This window comes from Corvus cornix, chromosome 3 (assembly GCF_000738735.6).
Source record: "Corvus cornix cornix isolate S_Up_H32 chromosome 3, ASM73873v5, whole genome shotgun sequence".
In the NCBI taxonomy this organism is placed as follows: domain Eukaryota; kingdom Metazoa; phylum Chordata; class Aves; order Passeriformes; family Corvidae; genus Corvus; species Corvus cornix.
In genome coordinates, this window is record NC_047056.1 from 5,167,934 (window position 1) to 5,183,922 (window position 15,989).

Below are 15,989 nucleotides of genomic sequence, written 5' to 3' on the forward strand. Positions count from 1 at the left end.
TCAGTGCCACACGGTGATCAGTCAAAGGTTGGACAGCCAGCTTTCAAAACAGTCTGGAATTTTTCTTTTTACAGAATTATTTCTAAGGATGGTCACACAATAGGATTTATACACACAAACACACTCTGTAGCCATCATGCCACATTGTGTATTTTTAAAATTAGATCCTGTGTGTGGATGGGCTGTTATATCTCATTTTACTTTGGCTGTTCATATTGCTGAGTACTACCAGAGTCACTTTTGAAAATGGAATAAGATCTACTAAACTAAAAAAACTCCAGACATAGGTAATAAAACAGAATACATGAAAAATTTAAATAAATTACCATTTTTAGCATCAGTCACATATGTAAGAATAAACAGAACATACTGTTTTAAACTACAGTGCCATGTGCCTTTCCAGCAGTCTGTACACTTATCCCTGAAACCCTTCAGGTAAACCTTTCCCTCCCAGAAGTCCCTGGAGCTGCTTGGTCAGTTGGAGCCACACTATAAATAACAAATGATAGCAGAGATGCACTGGAAATGCCTGTGGAAGGGTTTATGCTGTGAACTGGTTGTTCCTTACTTTGCAGGCTATCACTACATCTGCTTGAGGAATGAGAGGAACCAGCCTTTGACACTGCCAGCTCTCTTTGTGTACATAGAGGTCAAAGACTACGTACCTGACACTTACGCAGGTAACTCTGTAGTATGCAGGTAATCTTCCTACTGGGGAATAGAAAGGCTAATTGAAACACAAAATGCATGGAGTGTGGATGACTTGCCAGGCTGGGATAACAGTCCTGTGAGCAAAGGTCTGCATCTGATGGATCACTCTGTCTCCTCACTCCTAGCAGATGGCCTGATCTACAGTGACTTGCCTGAGGCTTAGGATTAGGTCCAACTCTTACTTGCAGCAGACTCCAAAGGAGGAAATACCCCAGGCATTTGCCACTGGAACACAAATGACACTTTGCATGCAGGACACACGAGTATGTAATTGTTTCCTAGGCAAAGTGCCATGCTCGAGGGAGAGAAGTGTGTATAGCTATTGGCTCTTAACAAGGCTAGGTTTAAATGCCATGCAGTGAAAGACTGTCTTCTGTGAAAAACACTGTTCTGCCTCCTTCTTAAAACCTGAGGAGTGCTGCGGCAATAACACCAGGGCTTTGAAACTGAAATATTTGCCTTGTTCCTAGATGTGATTGAGGCCTTATCCAATCCAATCAGATATGTAAACTTGATGGAGCAGAGAGCTAAGCAGCTGGCTGCACTGACTCTGGAAGATGAGGAAGAGGTCAAGAAAGAGGTAAGGGAGGTTTCTGAGTCTCTGGAAATCATGCTACAGTATTTAAAAGCACCTACTTTGCTTAGAAAGACAAATATTGAAAATCCCTGGGGACTGTACATGTTGATTACGTGAACACCTGTAAACATCTCACCATGGACGAGACTGGGGCACACGACACCCCAGCAGCATTGCACTGTGAGTGTGGTTTCACTGAAGGCAGCGTGGTGTGCATTGGGCAGGTTGCTGTTCAGGGGTGAAAGAAATGAAAAACTGTGTTATGTGTGTGCTGTGCAACTTTGCTCTGTAGCAACTGAAATCTTTGTGAGTCAATGCCTGTTGTTTTCCAGTGTGCTACTGGTTCCCCTTGTTAAAAAGACAACTCTGTGTCAGGAGCTTTTCCTGAAAATACTAAAAATTTTACAGAATTTCTGACTGTCTCTGGAGAGGTCATTCTGTTGAGAAACATTTGTGTGTCTCAGTTTATGGTGTCTCTATAGATTATCTGTGAGCAAACATGTCCTAAAGAGACACAGGGTAATCATGCAATAATTTAGGTGGGAAGGGGCCTCTGGAGTTCAACTCATCCAACCCTTCACAGATGTTAGAAAGAGCAATGAAGAGGGAGGAGACCATGGAGTAAATAAATGGTCAGGCCTATTGTAGCTGAGCTGAAAGCTATTGGAGCTACAATTTTAGTTGTTAGGTATCTGGATTTTACGGTTACCTGCTGCTGTGAACCCATTTTTCTGTATGATTGAAGGTGGTGTGCACTGAAATGCACAGATGTTCTGAGCATAACTGGGTTCAGCCGTGGCTTCTGATGGACTGTGCACGCTCAAACATTCAGTCTCTCTGTTCCAGACACTCACTGGGGCTTCCAGCAGTGTTTGAGAATATCAGCTTTGTCTGTCTAAGGTGGCTGTGCCAGGTGTTGTGCACACCAAGTGATCAGAAGGCTCTCAGCACAGTCTCTAGCAAAGACAGAGAAATGCTTTTTAATCCTAAACTGCCCTCTGCTCTGGTGCCTGCCTTCTGCAATTCTCAGATGTGCAAAACCTCGCTGAACTAGATTTTGTAACCAAGAATACATTCCCAAAGCAGACCAGATGAGTGAAAGTCATTACAATTCAGTAGCCAACAATTTACTCTTTGTGCAGTGTCACAAGTTCTGCTGAATGAGGACACTGAAATGCTCAATAGTATCTTAGATATTTATCTAGGACACGCTACACATGAGATTCTATATTAATAGCAAAGCCTTTTTTTACCATAATCCTTTAAATACCTTAGAGGTCATTTTTACTTTTGAAAAACTACACATTTTCCTGGTATGTACAGGCTTATTTGTTAGTTAGAAAAATTCTTGTCGTAGAGTATCTTCTGCAGTGAATGGAAGATAGATTACTCTGTCGAGGGGCTTGGAAGCTCATAGAATAAAGGAGCTTGTTTTGGACAAGCACAGAAATACTTTGTAAAAGAAAACGGTAGTGATCATAGTGGTGCTTTTGCTAAAAATATGTCATGGTTGAGTTAGCTGCAGCACCAAGGTACAGGGACAAAACTGCCACTGGAAGTGTCGTCAACCTGAATTCACCACTGTTACCTTCTATTTTAACGGCACTTTTTGGGTAAGATATTTTGGTCTGTACTTGGAAATCTTGAATTCCCTGACCATGTCAGTCTGTTTTCTTCACTTTTTTTGGCCCACGACAATCACACCAATTAATAATTGTAAGTACATTCACTGGCAACACAGCTGAACAAACCCAAGTGTGTTTGCCAGAAATGAGCACCTAATTGCACCTGGATTCACATTTCCAATGCCCAGTTCAAGCTTACACACTATAATTGATTGTGTGCGAAGCTGAGCTGTCTCCCAGCACAGATTCCACTCCCCATACTTCTTTCCTTCCCTTCACACACATTTCTGATCTGAGCAGCTGTCAGAGGAAAACTGAGAGGTTTTTGCTTTGCTTTCCTTGCTGTAGAAGTTTAAACTCAACCTCTTTAGGAAGTTCCCCAGGCTTCTCACAGAACAACAGTGAAGTAAGCTACCTAATAGTGAATTGTTTTGAACAAATAAATCAGCCTTTCTTCAGGCTTCACATTACTTTGTCTGTTAATGGTCAGTGTAATCACATAAACAAAGAATGCTGAAGAACCGACAGAAGTTCCAGCATCCTTTCTGGATTTATTTACAAAGTTCCCATCATAAATATGACAGGAATTCCTACCTTAACCTTTCTGGTCGGTTCTTGCTTTCCAGCCTGGCCTGAGAAGAGCTGGTTTTGGGGAATGCAATGCCTGCAGCGTGGGTTTTGCACCTTTAAATGAATACATTGTAAATCTCCAAGAGCATACAGGTAGTGAAGGTTGCCCTCTCTTCCCTTGCCTGCTGTCCTTTACAGACAGGAGGAACAATCCAAAGAAATTGGCAAGGAGTTCCTTGGTAAGAACTAATCCCAGCCTGAAGTAGCATCTTTTCTCTGTAGAAATAAAAATAGACCATATAGATTCCTCTGTGGGTATGCATCTCTCTGCTTAGTAAATGTACTGTATTGCAAAAGACATGGCAACGTGAAATAGAAACCAGTTTATGTGAATATTAAAACTCTAAATTAGAAGGCTGGGTTACATCATGTTTTAAAAACAGCCTGAAAGGAAAAATCCTTTTTTTAAGGAAAAATTGTGTTTATTTTAGCATTCTTTTAGCATAGTAGGATGAATTATGGGAAGAGAAAGTGCTTTTTAATGAGATTAGATTGCTTGATGTAGTGAAAATTATTCCATATTTACTTTGTGATCCTGCCTCACATTTCTGCTTCAGTTTCTGAAAACAGATGTTTTATGTCCTAGACTGGCAGGTTATATTAATAGTTCCTCAACGAGCTGAGATGCAGCATCTCACAGCACATAAAACCTGGTCTCAAAAGAAGGTAATACCCACTTTCCATGCAGTGGGGCACAGTGATGCCAGAAGTTAGGAATTCTGCCTTTATTTGTGTTAACTGTTGATGATCTGTGTAGCAAACGTTGTTTTTATTAAACTAATGAACTGCAGCTTGTGGAGAGCTGAGAGGATAACCACATCTGTGTGTGTTTGTCACAGCTACAGCTTTTGCCTGTCACATTGTTCCTCTGTCAGAAATGTTGGCTAAATCATGTTTTTCCATATTTTGTTGCAGTCATTCCTGTTTGATATAAATGAAGTTGTTGGCATTGGTTTTCGATTGCATCGTGTTTCTGCCTACAGTATCTCCCTCCTGTAATTCTGGTAGGAATAGGCTGTTGAGACAGGAATTGTTTAGCAATATACAGTGTAGTGTCAGGGTCAGGCTGAAGGAAATCAGCGGCAGGAGCAGGGCAAAACAGTTGGATCAAAATGCATTTTGCCTCTATTGATGCAGCACAGGCTGATATTTTTCAAGTGGGGAGTAATCACAGGGCAAAAAAACCCAACAACTGTGGTATCCTGCCTCTGCATGTAATGTGATTACCATCAAAGAGGGAGATGGAAGCAGCTGAAGGAACAAATCCAAAACTTCCCTGGGACACCATGGCAACTGGCCCCTTGCAGGGACAGCAGGAAGTGAGGCCTGGCCATTTCAAAATAAAAATTGCTTTGAATGACCTTCTGTTTGCTGAGTGCCGGGTGCCTGCTTAAAACCTGATGGTCACAGGGACCATTTCAGATGGTCAGTGTGTAGTACCATGCACGCTGCAAGCCTGAGCCTTGAGGAGACTGGAGAGAGGGAAAAGATGGTGGAAAATGCTTAAATCTTTGGATACCACAGATGTGTTCATGCAGCAGGATGGAGGTACTGTTTACATATTACCCTTGGAGTATAGTTACAAGAAGGTAAGATCCTGGGAGTCAGAAGGATGTCTCTTCTGTGAGAATGGTGGAAAATGGTAGTGCCGTGTGTATCTGTGAAATTTAGAAGCAATTTTGTGCACATGTTTTGTTCACAGCAGGGATTTGAGGAGCATTCTCCTGCCAGCATCTACATTATTTCTAGAAAGATTTTGTGGCTCTTCACTAAAATACAGCCTTCACATCTGGTGCAGCTAATATATATTGTACTGAAAAATGTCCCTGATGAGTTGTATCTGCTTAAAATACTTTTTCAGAATAATACATGCTCTATTTCTGCCTGAAATTTACCCTGCACAAAGGAGCCACCTGGGTTACCACAGCTCCTCAGGATATCTTCTTCTGTTGTTTTCTTTTAGAATGATTTTTAGATACAACATTTGCAGAATTTTACATTTAAAAACCAGGCTGAACTGGACCTGCAAATAGATTAAGTCTGCTAGTTGGGAAGAATAATGTGAATTATCATGTGGTTTCAGATTGACCACGGGGATGCACCATCTGAAGCTAACAATGAACCCAGGCCAACACCAGCAGAAAATGGGGTAAATTTCACTGCCTCCCTCACACCGAAACCAGCAACTCAGGTTGTCCACAGCCAGCCAGCACCAGGTAAAAAAAACCAAACAACAAAACAAAGGAAAAGAAAAAAAAAGTCCCATCTTTTTAAAATAAGTCTGGATAATAATTTTTGAAGTGCTTTGTGTTTAAAGAACAAAGCTGGGAAGTTGTGTGTGTTTGTTTTGTTTGTCTAAAATAGGTGGAAACTTTCCCACCACTTTTCTCTGCTGTTGGGGCAAATCTTCAAATATACAAATATCTGCTACTTAACAGTTGCTCTAGTGGTGGAAATGAAGTTCATTACAAGCAAGAAAACATGCTCAGGTTTTTTTGTTGATGTTGTTGCAAGTGCAGGAATCTTTTGGAATTGTTTTTACAGCTGTGCCTAATTTATGCATGTATTTATACATCTTATTCCACACACGAAACACAGGCTTAGGCACTTCTGTATTTTGTATTGACACATATGCTAAAGGAAATGCTTGTTAAACACAGTGTTTATAATTTTATGACTGCAGTCTCTATAGGCATGATCTGACTGACTTCCAAGGAGCTGGATTCATCCTGTGTGCAGGAATTTGGCACTGACATCATAATACGTAATATAGTTGTACTGTCAGCCTAATGCCACTCAAATGACTTGTGTGAGTGGTTCAATCCTCCTTATAAGTAAAACAACACAGCTCAGGTGGGTTTTTGGAAGGTCACCTTTCTGTGTTGGGTCACAGATGTTTTCCATGTTGCTCCTCTCCTGCTCAAAAGATGCATTTTCTCCAATGAATAACTGCCATGTCAAGGTGTGTCCTGGGTCACCTGCCATGTTTTAACCCTCAGTCAAGCAGCACAGTCATGGCTGATGTTTTAAAAGAATTGGAATTGAACATCTCTTTTACCTCTAGGTTCGGTGAAAGCACCTGCAAAGACAGAAGATCTTATCCAGAGTGTCCTCACAGGTAATAAATACACAGGTTACACTGCACAAATGATAAGCTTTTTGTCAAGAAAAACATCTTTTTTTTATGAAATAGGCCACCTGGCTTAGGCATTTCTTCCAAGGATTAGCACTGCAGTAACTCCTAGAAAATGCACATGCCAAGTGTTCTTCCTCAGGTTTGCAGTATTCAATGTTTGGGCGCATTTCATGAGATTGGGTGCCAACAGGGAATTTTTAAAAAATTGTTGTAGTTTCACGAGCTCCAAGTTACCATCTAATGCAGAAAAAAGAGCAGCATTATTGTGAGAACAGAAGCTAAATTTGTTCTGAATATAGTGAATAGTAGAGGAACCATTTTATCACAGTGCTTTCTATCCAGTTAGCTTATTTCAGGTAAAACTACTCAGTTAGTTTGTGCCGTATTCCCTTTACCCACAGTAGACAAGCAGGTTTTGTTTCATTCCTGCTCACGGCAATCCCTGGCTCCTCTGACTGAAATCCTACACTGCTGGAAAAGTGAAGTGACTTTTGTTATTATCATTGCAGAAGTGGAAGCACAGACCATTGAGGAGCTAAAACAACAGAAGGCCTTTGTGAAACTTCAAAAGAAGCACTACAAGGAAATGAAGGACCTGGTGAAGAGACACCACAAGAAAACCACCGACCTTATCAAAGAGCACACGGCAAAGTACAACGAGATCCAGAACGACTACCTGCGGCGGAGGGCGGTGCTAGAGAAAACTGCAAAAAGGGACAGCAAGAAAAGGTGGGTTAAGCACAGCCTGCCTCAGCAGTGTGCTGCTGGAGATCTTTACTGGGCCTTCCCTTACCGTAGAGAACTCATAGGGAGGTGACAGAGCACAGAAAAAACCAAAAGCAGCACATTCCTCGTTAACGGTGGATGAGAGTATTGGCTCCCAGTTAGAGCCTTGGAAAAACTCACACTACGGTTGAAGGCATCAGGTGTAGAATTAGGGGAAAGAAACACCTGGAGATTATAAACATCTGACTGCTGTTTAAACCATGAGTGATCCAGAACACTTGGGGATCTCTTAACGACTGCCTGGCTTTGCCTCTGCATGAACACCCCTTCTGTGCTTTCTCTTCCCAAGCCTTGCACCCTGTCTCTTTCTCTGTGCTGATACAATTTTTATATTATTTATTTACTAATTATCTGTTATTATCAATTTAAATGCAAAAACGGCAATGACTTCTTACTACCCTTTCCACAGTTATTGCCTTGTTCCTATGGTAAGGAACTGCATGTTAATAAAGATCAATTCATAACTCCTGGCAAAGCATATGCACACACAGAGCCAATCAGGGTCAGATACTCTTGCAATTGAACTTTTATTTCTCCCATTGGTGCATCCTGTTTGTCTTAGCATCATTTATTTTTTAAAGTAACTAGATAAGCACAAAAATCCTCTTAATTTTATGTGAAATTGATGCAGCTGCAGTTCTTAAATACGATGATATTGAATGAACTTTAAAAAAAATTACTTTTTGGTAGGAGATGATCAGAGAAAAAAGCTGCAAGCCTGCTCTGGCTGCCACCCTTGTTGATAGTACCTCTAAATGTAAATGACTGGGACTCAGGCCATAACTTGTCCCTGGGCAGGAGCTTACTCATTTATGCTTTCCTGATGACAGAATGTCATTTGGCTTAATAAGAGTTTGACACTCCCAGTATATCTGTGTTCAGCTGGCTTAAACTGTTGCCAGTTTTCAGGCTTCCAGGTTCTGTACTTGAGTTTAACAAACTCCCTTAATGACTGGCTGTCATCTGCAAGCACAAGGATATTTTATCTGCAGTGTTTTCCATCACCAAAGCGTGTGACAGACAGTGGCAGGCAAAACAACAGCACATTTCTGTCTTTTCTCCTATTCACATTTAAGCAGAAAATCAAGCTGAATAAATAAAATGACTCACTTGTTTTTGAGCAAAAAAGGATTTGGGTTTTTTACTGTGTTGTGATCTGACTGCAAACTATTCATGATGTCAGGCAGTAAAACCCTGCAGTCTCCTACGTGGAGCTGCCACAGTGGTGTCGGAGATGTGAAGTTTTACGTGCACATACAGACAAAGTCTGGAGGTTGAATTTTAAAAAACGCAGGAATATATTTTCAAGGATTTTCAAACTTGCAAGTACATATTATCTCAAGCAGCAGACTTCTAATAGAACACTACATCCCAAGGAAAAAGGGGATTTTTATCATTTTAAATTATTGCTGACACTCTTTGCTTGTAACTGCCAAGTACAAATCACTACTTCACCGCAGTCCCTGTATCAGATGGCCATAAAAATGTGTTGTCTCTGGTCAGGAGCAATCTCTGCTTTATGCCCTTGTCTAAAATTGAGCCAAGATTCAGTAAAGCCATTGTCTACAGGAAGGTTGAAATATTTATTTATACACATGCACAAGTGTTTTGTTGGTGTTGCTCTGAAGTTTCTTTAATGATCATGTTCCATAAAAAGCAGTCAGTATTTTAGCCAGTGCTTAGAAATAGGCCTGATTTCTTTTTTCCAGAAATACAAGAGAAATGTCAGCTTTAAAATATGTATTGTGTAATGGCATCATATGCTGACTGTAATATTCATTAATACTGTCTTCTGGCTCTGTAATATTTAAATTACCTTCACCCATCACACTGACACCACTTAACCTCTTAGCAGAATATTCAAATACAATAAAAATACAAGAAATAAAACAAGGCTACCTTGGGATTCGTGTCCTCTGATGGATGAAAGCAGGATCACATTATTTCGGGTGAAGTAACTCTAAGTGACAGCAGCTGCACACTTGAACCTGGGAGAGAGAAGAGAGGCAGAGCCAGTTCTCTGCATTGTAATCTCGGCACATTTCTGAGGAACAAACTCATTTTTCTCCCCATGCCAACCCTCCCTATTCAAGGTTTTGTTGTTTTGTCCATCTCCTGCGCTGTTCTGAGGTTTCCCAGGCAACTGATTTAGCACCTGAGCATGGCAATAAGCACAGCAGCAGAGCAGGGACAGAGCATCATCTTAGTTTTTAATGTATTTTCCTTGGGTTTGGTTTAGTGTTGGCTTGAGAGTGATACTGGGTTTATTGCTTATTTTTCTCTTGAGCAGTTTAGTGTCATCATATCTCCTTTCACAGTTACATCCATCCTTCCTTCTGTCTTAAGAAAGAATAAAATAGACCCAAGCTGTTCCTTAGAGTTGCTTTTTAGCTTCCTTACTGCGTTTCTCCCTTGCTCCTGAGGGTTGCCTCCCTGAGGTTTGCTCCCCACTGGGGTGTGAACTTCCCTTCTGAAGTCAGCAGCCCATGAAGCACTTTCCTGTGTGTGCTATGCATGGCATTTCCTGAAGGGGGGACAAAACACCAAATAAAGGGATGTTCCTACCATGTGCAGCATTTTGTAAGTGCAGATGTAAAGTTAAGCTCTTAAATTTATTGCTGAGTGCGTGCAGGGATGACTCGGTTTCCAAAATATTCAGCATTCACCCTTTCTGCTGAGAACTGTGCATCTTTGAAGTTCAAGTTATGTCTGGAAGTGGGTAAACAAGTTCCATGAGCATCTGTTCGTGGGAAATCTTGGCTGTTGCATTTATAGCTCACTTACACTAAGTCTGGTTGACATCACCCTGGTGGGTCAGTGAAATGAGGTTTAAAAGCAGTGGCCATCCCATTAATAAATTGCTAATAATTTTGAAAAAAATTAAATTATTGAACTTACTAGGGCTAAAATCACCTGTCTTCTTGCTCTGTGTGTGGTGCTGAGGAATTTATTAATGGACTAGTTATAAATATCTGACTTAAAAAGGCAAATTGAAATAAATAAAGGCAGGGTGCAGATGCCGGGTGACTGAGACCCCTCGGGGTGTGCTGTGTCCTTGCAGGTCTGAGACGAGCAGCCCCGATCACAGTTCTTCCACCATTGAGCAGGAGTTGGCTGCACTCGACTCCGAGATGACCCAGAAGCTCGTGGAGCTGAAGGAGAAGCAGCAGCAGCAGCTGCTGAACCTCAGGCAGGAGCAGTATTACAGTGAGAAGTACCAGAAACGAGAGCACATCAAGCTGGTAGGTTTGTGGTGTCAGGGTCGGGGTGAGCACTGACGGCACCAGGACAAATTCTCATCACCTGGGGCTTTCTCCTACTTGGAGTCCCTTTCAGAGCTTCACTTCCCTGAGTTCTGCTGCAGCTTCAAGGGGCTGTTGTGTCACTTTGTCACTAACACTTCCAACAGCTTGGAAGGCTTTGGGTGGAAGGCACAAAGGCAACAGGATTACTGCTACCTTTGGTTACATAACTCTGGCTTTACTGCAGCTTTTGGATGATGTTCCTGTTTTGTTCTGCCACTGTTTCCAACCTGAAACACACAGGGAGGCAGGATTAGCCAGAAAATGAATCGAAACACCATGAAAACAGATTCAAACGTTCCCCAGGACAGAGGGTTGTGCCAAAGAGTGCTCCTGTGGCAGATGAATGCTTTAAGGGGACGCAGGACATATTCTGTATATGGTGAAGAAATAGTTCGCATTCATTGGTCCAAGCCAAGCTTTGTTTTTACAGCTGGAGTCTGGCTGACAACTACAGCATGATCATAGGCCCTCTAAGCTGAAATAGAGGAGCTTGGGCAGATGGAAGCTGATGCTAATGGATGTTCTTAGGCAGGAATGACATTTTTAAAGGGTGTTATGGGAGTGCAAACTCTTCCTCAACTGCAAACAACTCCCTCTTGCATTTTTTTCTATTACCTGACATTTTGCTTCACTCCCGTTGGGTGAAGTGATTTTTCTCCTCTGCCCTGCCACCCAAAAAGAGCAGGTCAGAGGAGTGATTTGTGTGTGGATATTGCTCAGCAAGGCCTCTGCACAGATTCATTCCTGTGGATCAGCACAGAGCTGCGGCTCCCAAGTGGTGCCATGTTTTTCCCCATCCCTGTGTGAATCACAGCTACTCCAGGGTGCCTGTAGGGACACAGTTACCTGCACCACAGGGGGACAGTCCCCATCCCAGTAACAGCTGGTGGCTTCATTTCAGAGATTTGAATTTTTATAAAAAAGAACCATTTTAGACCCACATAGTTGGGCTTATCTTGTGAGGTAACTCATTTCTCATTCCAAAATGGGAAATGGCATTTCTCAAAGCAAAGTTACATTTCTGGCATTATCCAGTTAGGTGGTGGCAGAGCAAATTTCATTTTTTAGCACAGAACTTTCAGGTAGTTTTCTCTCTGAGCTGTGCAGGAGTTAATGTTGCAATTAAAATTTGCCTTTCAGCTGAGAGGTTCGTTCTGATGGCTTTCTTTTAGACAGGAGCCTATTGTTGGTACCTCTCTGCTTTTATCGAAGGAATGAAAAGTTGGATCAGACCAGCTATGCCTTGTTATACATTCCTGGTTCATCACCCTGAGAGGGTGATTTTACAAAATCAGACTTAAACTAGAAGGGTGATCAAACTGAATGGGTCCCATTTCCCACTTCATTCACTGTTCATTGAACTGGCACAGACGCTCTGCCCATGACTCCTCTCCTGTCAGCATCCCCACCACAGGTGTGGCTTTTGTTACTGGTTTGGGCACAAAAGAGATGGACCCACAGCAGATTTCAAACCAATGACTCAGATCTTTTTCATTCTGTGATCAAAATGTAGGTTATGCTTCTCCGTGCTTGGCTTTCATAGCTGTCATGCCTGAATTTTCAATGTCCCCCTGACCACCCTGAAATCCAAACCATTCCTTGTAATAATCCTCATTACAAGAGGGATGTTTTCAGCCCTCACAGAAAGCCTTGAATGTTCAGTGACACAGGAATTCAGTTTGCAATTAGCATTGTGTAAATTCAATTCGTGACCCCTTATGATTTATCACAGGCATTTTCATTCCTAGCAAAGGTAAAATACTTGAAATATATTTTGGTTTTACATTTAATATTGTGAAAGTGTATCACCTTGATGTACAGAGAAGTAGCAGTTTCTGGGTGAGTTGGATATGCACCAGTCTGGCTGAACTCCACAAGTTAATAATGTGTTTACACTGATAATAATGTTTACTGACTTTTGATCGTCGGTAATTAATCTGGGAATGGCGTAACACTGCCATCTCTGCTGCAGACTTTTGAGGAAATTTAGCTGCCTCTATGATATTTAGCTGAAAATACGTTTTTTTTTTTCTTGGGATTTTTTTTTAGCTAATTCAGAAGCTGACAGATGTAGCAGAGGAGTGTCAGAACAACCAGCTAAAGAAACTGAAAGAAACATGTGAAAAGTAAGTGCTGTTCCCTTTATCATTGATTGCTGTTCCTTGTGAGATTTGTTTAGATACTTTTTGAACTTCCCTTTATATTTTATATTTTAGAGAAAAGAAAGAACTGAAGAAAAAAATGGACAAGAAGAGGCAGGAGAAGATCACAGAAGCAAAGTCCAAGGATAAAAATCAAATGGAAGAGTAAGTCTATCCCTAGATCCATATCCTTATACAAGATTTTTCACAGCTGGTAAATCAAAGGAAGGCGTCGATGCGAAATACAAGGCAGGCTTTAGTCAGGCCTCACCAGAGTCCTTTCCCTGATAATAATTTCATTCCCTGGGGCTAATGCAGTCGCCTGTTCCATGAGCAGGGAGAGCCTGGGCCAGAAGCAGAGGTGCTGCTGTGGGGAGTGGGGATGTTCCTGGGAGCACCTGATGGAGCAGTTCCCCAAAATGCTGTTCATCCAGGCACTGTTCCTCTAAGTACAAATAGCTTTAGTGCTCCCGTTCCCGCGGGGTTTGATTTCATTTTAACTTGGATTTCTATTTGTGAGTTGTCTTTCCTTCTTAACTCCATTAAGGCTGCTCTCCAGAAGAAGTGGCCACACCACACTGGGAGGTTCACTCTGCTTTTGGGATAAATTCCCCTCAGACACTGCTAATGATCCAGTGACAGTGGCACTCTGGGGGGGTGACAGGGGAAAGCTGAGCTCTGAGGGTGCAGTGGCCCTGCGCAGGCACAGCAATGCTAATTCCATTTATGCACCGCCAGACAACACAAACTGTACTTGTGCAAGTTGATTATGTTCTTCCCAAGGGCACAGGATCTCGGTTTGTTTGTCCTCCTTCATTTGTTTTGGCAAGCAGCTCCAAAAGAAAATGGAGCATTTTAATCTTGCACTGCTATTCTTGTTACCAGTCTTTACTTTAGAGCAGTTAAAAATACAAGAGAAACAAACAAAACAAAACAAAAAAAGAAACCCTCTAATGTTTGAGGTTTACCATGTAACAAAGGCATAACTGTGTTTGGTTTTCTGCAGGTAAAAGGGTTGATAGAGGTTTTGGAGCCTCTCAAGAGAGAATCTGTGTATTTGGTAACACTGAAAGGAAATCACACACACAGTGAAGTGTTTCAGGTAGTTTAAGAATCAACACATTAAAAATTTCAATAAACATCCTATTAAATAAAAAAAGACGAGAATAATTTATTATGAAAAAGAGGGAGAAATACTTAATATGGTTAGAGCTGGTCAGAGGGCATGGAATTCATATTAGAAAAAAGCAGTTGGCCATTACGGAAATGCTGCAGCAGTAAAAATCAATTGCAGTAGGAAATGATTTGCTGAGAGGTAAATGAGGCACTAGTGAGAAAGGCTCAGGGACAGACAAGTAGCAGTTCTTTTCTCCTTTCCTTTTCATTTTTTCCCTCATTTTTCCCAAGGACTTTCCTCTGTCAGGCTTTTCAAAGAGCTCTTTGGAGAGGTGAGATGGGAACTCCATGGGGAAGTCAGCTTTCCCCCTGTGTCTGTGACACAGCTTGTCCTCACTCTGGGAGTAGGGCAGAGAGGAGTGAGACCTTCTGGTGAATCCCTTTTGAATCACTCTGGCTACACTGTTGTTCATCTAAAGCTTTTACACAAATTTGGGAAAGAATATTGCACAGAGATAATAATCCATTGTTTTAATTGTTCTTACTTAATGTTTTTACACCCACCCAGGGCTTGCCTAAACCCACGTGATTTTAGTGCCACCTGAGGAGCAGTTCACTGGTCTTGGCTGAGGCAATCAGTGATTTGGAGTAACTGTCCTGCAACTGGTTGACTGAAGTAGCCACAAATTGTTATTTTATGTGCATTTACCACTTTGGGCGTCTTGTGTTCAGCCTCTGACCGATGGTTACCAAAGAACTGGCTCAGAGAGTGACATAAAGTTCCATTTCCCTGAGTTCAGCTCTGCCTGGGGGCCAAGCCGTGCCTGCCCTGCTCCTGTGGGAGCTTTGTCCCTGCATGTCACCAGCAGTGCCTGCTCTGGCAGAGGCTGTTCCTCTGCCACACCGTGGCACTGTGCCTCTGCTCATGGCGCTGCAGCTCCCACACTGACATTTGAGACTTTGGGAACACCACCAGCACTTGGAAAACGTGGCATTACCCTGTGGGAAAAGCCTGCTGGGGGAAGAGCAGGGGGATGTTGTGCAGTTCATGGGGAAGTTTGAGCCCTTCATGTAAGAAAGGTGTGGTCTGGTACAAGGACCAGATCAGAGAGTGCAGAAAAGTTAATTAGGTGGGTCCTTAAACATGGCCTTGATTTGGCAAAGAGTTGCAGGGGGTTAAAATACATTGGTGTGATGTTATCGACTCAATAACTCGTGGAATGCTTCCCCCAGGGAGAAGACGGAAATGATCCGGTCCTACATCCAGGAGGTGGTGCAGTACATAAAGAGGGTATGTCAGGCCAGGGGTTTATTCTGCACCTGGGGGGATAAAATGTCACCTTTCACCTTTTAGATTATATTCAACTGCAGATTCTAAGCTTCAGCATAAAGATTCCACACCTGCTGACTTTTAGCAGATGCAGTGTAGACTTTGCTTCACATTCCAGTTAAAGGAAAACTGGGATTTCAGAGAGCTCCTCATTAATTGTTAGTCAGCATTTGGGGGATGGTGCTGAGCAGGGCAGATTTTAATACAATTTCATCTCTGAATATCCTGTGTGTATTCATGGAAAATGCACCCATTTTTTAAATGGGCTTGCTGCTGTGTGCTGAATGCAAAGATTGCATAAGGAAAGTCAATGAACTTTTAATTGCAGAGTATATTTTAACTTTAATTGCGTTTGAACAGTTACTGAAATGTAAAAAGCATTCTGTGAGTTCTGTAAATACAAATCAAAGAATTCCATTACAGTTGCTAGCTTTTCTGCAGCTGCAGGTGGCTCACACTGGGCTGAAATTGTGCACTGCAGTGCTTTGGAGTGTGAAATCACTATGGAATGTATGCAGCCACTGAATTCTCCTCTAAATTTCAATGCAAAGGTAGTTAGGTTCAAAAGTTGGCCCGTTTTTGCTTAGAAAAGCCTTGATTTAGGAAGCAACCTTAAGAATTAGCAAATTAAG

At 41.9% G+C, this 15,989-nt stretch overlaps 1 protein-coding gene and 1 long non-coding RNA gene across 3 annotated transcripts in view; one reads left to right on the plus strand and one right to left on the minus strand.

Moving 5' to 3' along the window:
* Window positions 1-15,989, plus strand: part of PLCB1 (phospholipase C beta 1) — a 341,583-nt gene that overhangs the window by 268,675 nt on the left and 56,919 nt on the right. For both annotated transcript variants that reach the window (XM_039569803.1, XM_039569804.1), the window contains exons 22-30: window positions 576-680; window positions 1,182-1,291; window positions 5,627-5,759; window positions 6,608-6,661; window positions 7,189-7,408; window positions 10,527-10,707; window positions 12,820-12,896; window positions 12,987-13,076; window positions 15,261-15,318. In XM_039569803.1, coding sequence (XP_039425737.1) covers window positions 576-680; window positions 1,182-1,291; window positions 5,627-5,759; window positions 6,608-6,661; window positions 7,189-7,408; window positions 10,527-10,707; window positions 12,820-12,896; window positions 12,987-13,076; window positions 15,261-15,318 — 1,028 coding nt within the window. The remainder of the gene's footprint in view (window positions 1-575; window positions 681-1,181; window positions 1,292-5,626; window positions 5,760-6,607; window positions 6,662-7,188; window positions 7,409-10,526; window positions 10,708-12,819; window positions 12,897-12,986; window positions 13,077-15,260; window positions 15,319-15,989) is intronic.
* The window catches only part of LOC120411763, a 103,348-nt gene continuing 95,877 nt past the window's right edge, over window positions 8,519-15,989 (minus strand). The window contains exons 4-5 of the long non-coding RNA XR_005604282.1: window positions 10,364-10,997; window positions 8,519-9,453 (exon numbers count right to left, since the gene is read on the minus strand). This is a non-coding gene — a long non-coding RNA (uncharacterized LOC120411763). The remainder of the gene's footprint in view (window positions 9,454-10,363; window positions 10,998-15,989) is intronic.